This window comes from Meleagris gallopavo, chromosome 4 (assembly GCF_905368555.1).
Source record: "Meleagris gallopavo chromosome 4, MGAL_WU_HG_1.1, whole genome shotgun sequence".
Lineage (NCBI taxonomy): Eukaryota > Metazoa > Chordata > Aves > Galliformes > Phasianidae > Meleagris > Meleagris gallopavo.
In genome coordinates, this window is record NC_139407.1 from 48,040,504 (window position 1) to 48,049,301 (window position 8,798).

An 8,798-nucleotide genomic window follows, 5' to 3' on the forward strand; every position below is an offset into this window, starting at 1 on the left:
CAGCAGGGACACAGCACCCAAGCTGTGGCAGCAGAGTGGATAACAGCCTTTTTCCAAGGCTACCTGTGCAGTGATCCTGACCATGGGTGTGATGGAGATGGGTAAATGATTGGACTGGATTATCTCAATGGTCTTCTCCAATCTCAGTGATTCTGTGATCTTCAGAAGCTTAGCTGAACATTTATGACGATTTTTGAGTCTCTAAGTCGCAGAAGCCTGGACTAAATACCAGTACAGAGTACATCATTAAATTGGCAAGGAATGTCCTCAGCATCTGTTCTAAATATGCATGATTGACTTCTATATTCTAAATTTACAATACTTTTTGTAGGAGAGCATCGAGTTATTTTTGACAAACTTACTGTATATTCTTTAGCGCCAACTAATATTTTTTCCTAGTGTGCAAAAAAACTCTGGAAGTACCTTTCTATGTTACAATAGAAAAAGAGATTTTTTTCTCATAAAATGCCAAGTAACCAGAAACAGCAATAATATTACTTACCATAAAAATATTTCTACTACATAGGCTAACAATAGCATAAATAACAGCCCTAACTTTTGCAAATGTCTTTAGAGATATTTGCCACAAATGCTGCTTCATATAATTGTTTTTCATACAAGCACCTTGTAAAGTTTTTATTTTTAAACCAGACATGATTGGTCAGGAATATATGAAATACAGTTTTCCTGTAAATGTATATAACACGTTCAAATGCAGTTAATATTCGGCTTTTCCATACAGGTGTACATGATGAGCACAGTCGCTTAGTTGCTATGACTGGTTAATTATGAAACTATGTTTTACTGACTTAATATGTAGATTTTTAAATATATGTGTTTGGATGGCAACAGGATGATTCATAATAAAGAGTCTGTGCTCTTTCATCAAGTATGAAATAGAGCGGAATTTAATACCTGAATAGCTGGAAGCACTTTTGTTTTCCAAAATTACTTCCTACTTTATTTGTATTTTCTGTACTAGCAATCAGATCTATGCAGTGGAAACTTCATTATACATAAACTAACAGATGTGCGTTGTTCATGTAAAACTTAAGGCAGTATTTTCAGTGCTTAACACTTAGACAGTTTGAATGTTTCATTCTGGAACATGAGCAAGTGATAATGATGGTACTAAAATGCTAGAATAGGCCTACTGTTCTTTTAATAAAATAGTTTTGTATTAGAAAATAACACCTGTCAAAAAAATCACTGAAATTTTCTGCTTTCAGCTAATATTAAGAAAGGTTTCTCAGATGTACTGCAAAGGAGATACAGATTATGCCCCTATCAGAACATTTGTATGATCTTTCACCTCTCTGCTGTTCCGTTGCATGTGAAAGTGTTCATTTATTCACCCTGCGTATCACCTTGTGATTTAAACCTCAGTCTCCAATTTTTTAGAATCCCATTACTTTATCAGTTTGTAGCTCTGAACTGAAAATCAAGGTACCTACTCTGCCTAGTGAAGCAGTGATGAGGAAATTTTTTTTTTCTTTTTTTTCCAAAAGAGATACCTCAAGAAAACATGGTAGGAAATGTGTGTCTCAGTATTCTAAATTCTCCTTCCTTGGGATTTTGGCTCAGCCAACCAATGCTGACTGCTTTCCTTCAGCTGGTACCTAATTCCTCTTTTACAAAGAAGACTCATTCCATCCAAAGCATGGCCACAGAAGCAGTTTAGCCCACCCATCCACTTACTCTGTGGATTTTGTGGTTAGCCTTACTGTGTGGATGTGGGGATGTAGGTTTATTTCTCTCTTCCGTCTTGCCAAGCTCTGACCTCCTGGCATATGCTTTAACCACCAAATCAGAGGGAAACAGAAGAGGGAGGCAGACCTCTAGTCTCTCCAGTTTATGCCAGTGGTTCAGCTTCATACAGAAAAATTGAGTGCTTAATGAAGGAAGAATAAGCATTTCTAATTTACAGGTTTGAATGCTACTCCAATAAGGGAAGGAATATCTAGTTGCATTCCTACCACTTAGTCTGGTAGGTAGTCTAATAAGGTAGTCTGCTAAGCTAATTGACAAATAGTGGTAAGGAGGAATTTGACTGGTGGAAACTCACTAGAGTTAGGTCTGTGTAGATCCTTCATGTTTACTACATTCTAGCAGAGAGACAACTTTGATAATCTAGCAGAATTAACAAAATCATATTGCTATGTATTCAGAATAGATTTAAGCAAAATAATTCATTTTTAGACCAGCTCACAATGGGAGGGACTGGATTTTCAAGCACTGATGAATTAGATCTAATGTTTTACACTGAAATGTAAAACATTAGATCTAATTCACAGTGAATATCAAATTCAGAGCAAAAAAATTAGCGTTTTTATTACGATTTTTTTTTAATATAGTCTGTGCATCTTCAGTATGTTATCAAAAATAACAACGTGTAACTGGTGTAACCCTCCATCTTCTTTCGTATCCCTTCTAGGTTACTGTTTGAGTAGAAACTGAACTTTCTGTAAGAAATATGGCCTGGCACTAACCAGCCCATGCTACCTGTAGAAAGCCAGTGCCTTCCCTTCATACTACATGTTTCTAAAGGAGTCACGCTCAAATGTTTACAATATTGTTCATTTATTTGTGTTGTCTGTGCTTCAAGACAGATGTTTTGCATGCACTGCAAGAAATAAAAAACAATACCAAGGATATGGACTTCATAATCTGCCTTGCACAGGCTTTTAATCATCTGTTTAATAAGTAATACACAAATAGTAAACAAAAAATGAACATTTGTCTTTTAATAATTAATTCCTCTTTAACAGACTCAAAGTACAAAGGAGATACAGTAACTAGTAAGTAAACTTCTTCACCTGTGCTTTCTTTCTAGCTTAACTGAAAGAGCCCAACTACTGAAGAATGTTTTTAAGAAGAACCATGTGAACCTGTATCGCTCTGATTCTCTGCAGCAAAACTTGCTTCGTAAGTGTCCAAAAAAAAAACCAACAACATAAAAGAACCTAATATCCATTGATAGCATAGAAGTAAAACTCCACTTTTTGTTGCACTTTTATGTAGTAAAGATGTAGATGCAGTATCCTAATACTTTTTGCAGCAGCCTTTATTACACCTAGCGTGCATCTTTAAAATTTATGCCTTTATTTTGTGTTACAGACTGGATAAAACTCATTTTTAACATCTCATCATTGTCTTTAATAAATGAATTAGTTAATACGTTTTCTTGAATTACAAGGAAATCTTAAAGTTAATTTTTTAAACTTTAAGCATCTTTACACTGCTTTAATTCAGTCTAAAGAAAGACAAACAGAATGTAATTAACAGATACGGTGTTTGTAAGAATTGACAACGTATTTGACCATATTCATGTTTGAATGTCACCTCAGTACAACATACACTTTGCCTGTGGTTAGGATTCTGCTCATTCTTAAGATTTTGCACAGAGCTCTTCGCTTCCGTATAACTGCAAAATTATGTAAGAATAGTGTAGGTTTTCTCCCTACACTCTGCACCTTCATTGCCCTTTAATGAGTTGCTTTCATTAAAGCTTTAAAATGCTGAGGAATATGCGAAATGTGATTAAAAACTTAATTGGTTCCTGTTTTGTTTTGTATCTGCAGATGGCTATGCTTTCTCTCAAGATGAAAATGGAATTGTTTCCCAATCTGAAGTAATACGAGCTTATGATACCACAAAACAAAGGCCTGAGGAGTGGTGAAAGAACACAGCTCAATATTCAGGCCTTATAAGTTGCTTTTGTGAGACAGACTACTAGATCTTTGCTGGGAGCTGTGACCATAGCCCAATTATCAGCAATTTTAAGATCTGTGATGGTCTTATCCCATACAGTTTGGATTTGTGTATTCAGTAGACATAAGCACTGTGCAACTATACTGTAATACAACATCTCTAAATTTTTTTACCGGGTATTCGCTTAGCCTTTGTAAACAGATTGGAATTTACCCTATATCTTGCCAGCTTGCTTATTTTACAATGAAATTGAATCAATACTGGTTATATACTTGGAAGGTAATGGTCAGATTGCTAAACATACTTTACATTGACAGACCATTAGCATCTGTGAAGGTTTTTAAGTGGCAATGTATTTAAATACAGTTGATAACAAGCCTTCGATTTCAACAAGTGCTGAAAAAATAGTATCTTAATGGTGTTCACTCACCTTCTTTAAGAAAAATTTTGAGTCAAGATGTTTATGGTTGTTTGTGTCAAACTAGCCTAAAAACGCTTGCCAAAGAAGTTCCATAAATTTTTTCGGTTGTCAGAAATACTTCGAAAGGAAATGAACTCCAGTCCTGATCTCAGAACTGCATGCCTGAGTCTTTGCACTTGCAGAGAAGGATTTACAGTGCAGTGCATCTAATGTGAGTGGCCTTGATGGCATTTGCTTTCAAAAGTGCAAGTATTGCACCCATGGCCTTATAGAATTTTTTCCCTTATTTTCAGTTAGTAGTGCATATGTTGAAAATGGCTGCCACCTTGTAAAATTGAATACACGTTATTTTGTTCGAACTGTAAAGAATTGCACTGCCTTACTTCCCCTATCAAACCTTAATTATTTTTGCAGTTTCATTTGATAGTTGTATCTGCTTATACAGTAGGCTCAGTGGCAAGTTTGTTAATTTATTTTTAAAAAGTAATCACATTTTCAATCTTTTTATACTAAAATAATGCATACATTGAAATACAGAGCAAAGCATGCCCTGCAGTAGTGTGTGGCATGTACTGTTTTATTTGCGCTGAAGCTACTTCCTATAAAGATCTGAAATAACATTTCAGCAGTCTCTTTCAAAAAAATTGATCATGCAAAATACCTATACATGCACCTTTAATTAAAAGCAGAGAGGAAGTGACTGCAGAGAAAGATGCACTTATGGTTTTTATTTAAAAAAATAATTAAAAAAAAAATTAAAAAAAGATGGAAGGGAAGGGGAGTTAAATTAAAAGTCTCGTAGTAAGAATATGGTGATAATAGTATTTTTAGGTAGTTGTAATTGGTATTTCTCAGCTTGCCTTTCAGTGGCCATCAGGTTTCAAACAATAAAAAGCTTTTTAACTTCAGAGTTTAGTTAAATCTTGTAGCTTTTTAGTCTGTATTATTTCTGATTTTAAATGACATCATAATTACATCTAGAATACATTTTTCCATAGAAACAGGCACTTTTGTTTTTAATTAAATTTCAGTGCATTGTACAGAAATGATACTTTTTTTCCTTCAATGGAGCTCAGCTAAAAGGAAAAGCAGAACAATGACATCCTTAATGATCTGCTAGATTAAGAATTTCCTCTTGCTCTCCAGTTCAGCCAGTTTCAACTTACAAGCAACAGGCCATATATTTGCATCTCTTCTCTACTGTCCTCAGTAAGTCTTAGAAAATCTTATAATATCACTTACTAGAGGTGATTTCATCTGTCTGCCTTTCACCTAACACTTAACATGTAACTTCATTGCACTGTCCAGTTTCCTTGTGCTCTGTTCTAAAACAAGCTTACAAATACAAATGAGAACCCAATAACAGAAACGATACAAAAGTACATATTTCAGAAGGCGTATCAATGGAAGGCAGTCTGCATTTCATATGCATGTTATGCAATGTCTTCCTCCCATTTTCTCAGAGTGATCTCTAAACAGAAGAGAAAACAAGACACAGGGACAAAGGGGACGTATCCCACTAGAAACAGTACTGCCAGTCAGTCATGCAGACAAGAACTGCCTTCAGAAAAGCCATTTCAGGCAGAGATAAATAGATGGATCAATATGGGAGGGGCAAATCACTTGACCTGAGGCAGGAAGAAAAAATTTGGGGGCATGGCCCTTTCCTGAAATGGGGATCCCTATTTTCTGTCACCGAAAGGACAATGGCCAACTTGAAAACATTTCTGAAATTAACCACGATACTGTTTTTCTTTTATAAATGTCCCAATCCATCCATCCATTCTTTCTTTCTAGCTAACTTTTTATGATTTTTCTGCTCTAGGTGGTTTATTTACGGGTTTTGCAGAAATTACATGAGCACTATAAATTCATTGTAATATATTGTGTGGTTATTCTTCATACTGAAAATAAAGTGTCGCCCCAATGTTGCAGCTTGTTGAAAATGGCACACAGTATATCCCCCACTTATCTATATTTAAAAAGTAACTGGAACAGCTCTAAATTAGACTGTAATTTAAGTTTTTTAAGATAGTGTAGTCTTGTCACTGTTTCATACTTATATCTTTACAGAATTCAAATTTCACAAAGTACGTTTTTCACTTTAATTGTAGTGTTTTCCTCTTTTCTCTATACTTTTCCCACATGCTGCATCTTATGTATTGTCTGGAATTAGTGGTAGGAAGATACTGCTTCGTAGGGGCAATAAAAAGAAAATGTGACAATACTAACCATGTTTTCTTACATTTGTGTACAACTTCATTCTGAAATATGAGATCAACCTACCTATGTGTGCCCGCTTTTTAAATCAGATCAAGTATACAAGATGCACTTTATTTTCCCGTTAAGTACACAGTAATGTGATCTGTTATTGTCTGATTTGTTCATTCTATCTTTGTTAATGTAAGGGGATTGTGCAGATGTTTGTTTGAAGAAAAAAACAGTGTGGGTAAAAATGTTTGTAACAGTGCATTTGTTCTCACTGTTTAACAATTCAAATTTGTATTAAATACAGAATTCACGTGGAATTTTCCATCTGTTTCATGTGCGCTGTGTAATTACAAGTTAGTATTATAAATTTACATTGGAAAGTTGGAGCAGTGCCACTTCAAAATCGGATATCTTATATAAAAACTGTTGCTTCATTATTTTTAAATATATAGATAGATATATAAGTGATTCAAAAGAGTAACTGGAAACAATTTTAATGAACTTATTGCTAACTTGTATTTGGAAACTTTTCTTGCCGGTTCCTAACTTTACACTTATTTTTGCAAGGCAGTTTCGACAGATTTATACTTGATCATCATTCTATTTGTATAAAAAGATAAAATATTTTGAAACAATAAGAGATAGATGAAAATTCCTATATGCCCACATCCATTCATAAAATCCCCTGTGTCACAGAGATGCGTATAAAGTGTCTTAGGGCTTTTAATTACATTTAAACCCGTCTTGAATGATTAGTGATTTGGAACATGTGTTAAATTTAAGGAGAGAAGTTATTTTCCTGTTTTCTTCTGTGTTGTGTAAAAGCACTTGTAGTTCTGATGAATTTGTCATTTTGTCTGCATGACGTGATATTTTTTCAGTGTTCTGAGGCAATGCATGGTGGTTGCTCTGCCCTCATTTTTACTGCCTTCGTTAAAAGTCTCCTCATAGTATAGCCAGAAGCTAGCGCTGTGTAAGCAAATGAGTTTGTCCTTTCCATTTTCTTGGTACTGAATGTTTTCACTGGTAGCAAACTCAACAAATGAGTGGCTCCTTCGACCCCCACCCTCGCTTCCCCAGTTTGTTCGCTGTTAACCAATAGATGTTCATTAAACAAAGGAATATTTTAGCATTCCAAACCTGGTTCCTGCTTATGCAAGCCGTTACTCACATAAGCTTCAATTGGGCTGCTCGTAAGTATGAGGGCTGCTCAGCTGAGTAACGGCATGCAGAGCTGGGCACGTAGGAGGGTTGGTACTTTTGGAGGATTGCTTAAATGAAAGCATTTCCCTAAATAGTGTGACTTGTAATTGCAAAGCTGTGACCAGAATAAGTTTTGGGTTTTTTTTAAAGTTATGTTTTATTGTGTTTCTTTATTGTAGAACTGAAGCCATAAATGCACTGATATTGTTTTTTAATACTTCAACTTAATTTTCCATTAAGATTTTCAGTGTTTGATATGTATGAACTGCCGCAGAAAGTGGTCGCTGTGTACAAGCAAAATCTGCATTCGAGGCAAAGTGAGGTTTTACAGCCCCACTGAGCCATTACTGCTGAAACTGTTGTGGAAATTATGAAGCTGCATGAACGAAGACTTCTTGAATCGGTGTTTATGGTAGTTTCTCAGGTTTCGTTTTAACTGGATGTTAAATGCACTGTGTTTTATAGTTATTCTCTTTTAGTAACACATTTGGTTCTATGCAGTGTTACATGTCATTTAGCATTTGGTGAATGTGCATGTTTTGAACTGCAAATTTTAAATGTTTTGTCTTTTAATTGTTAAAAAATAATAAACTTTGCCATTAATGAAGATGTTTTATTGAAATGAATGGTTGCAAATGTGAGGGATTGCTTTCAAAGAAAAGAACCCATCTCCATCAATCTTGTTTCTTTAATACTTCTGAAATGGGACATATCAGAAATGGCATTTCACAAGCATCAAAGATCACTTATGTTACTGTAAGAAGTTGAAAAAGTATAAAAATGTAGTTTCATTTTTTAAGTAGTTACTTTCAACTGTCTTACTTGGCTCTCATGTGAAGTCCAGAAAGAGTTTCAAACAAACAAAAAGAATATACGAGTCTGCAATGTAATGATTTGCAGCCGAGCCCTAAGGTAGTTCTGGTGGTGCTCCCCTATTTGGAAAGAGAATTATGCAGAACAGAAATGGCAAAGCAGGAATAAGGGAATCTTGCTTCATTTTTCAGATAACAGTGTTAAGTACCATATCCGTTGACCTCAATAGTAGCAGATGCTTCTTTACACTAACAGTATCCACCCACTGAATAAAAATCAGTACAGCCACACTTGATTGTGTTTTGGGTGAAGATAGGTGACTGATTCTTTTTTGATGTTAGGCAATTGATTTGTCTTGTAGATTTTGTATTCTGTTAGGATCGATAACGGATACATCTTCTATGCTTTTTCATGATGCCCTCCTAAGTGGTAAAGCTGC

General features: G+C 35.1%; 1 protein-coding gene across 5 annotated transcripts in view; it reads left to right on the forward strand.

Annotated features, from left to right (window-relative positions):
• Positions 1 to 8,153, forward strand: part of ATP8A1 (ATPase phospholipid transporting 8A1) — a 94,316-nt gene extending 86,163 nt beyond the window's left edge. For all 5 annotated transcript variants that reach the window (XM_085223228.1, XM_085223229.1, XM_085223230.1 and 2 more), the window contains 2 exons: positions 2,834 to 2,925; positions 3,582 to 8,153. In XM_085223228.1, the coding sequence (XP_085079354.1) occupies positions 2,834 to 2,925; positions 3,582 to 3,679 (190 nt within the window). In that variant the 3' untranslated portion in view covers positions 3,680 to 8,153. The remainder of the gene's footprint in view (positions 1 to 2,833; positions 2,926 to 3,581) is intronic.
• Positions 8,154 to 8,798: the final 645 nt, after the last annotated feature.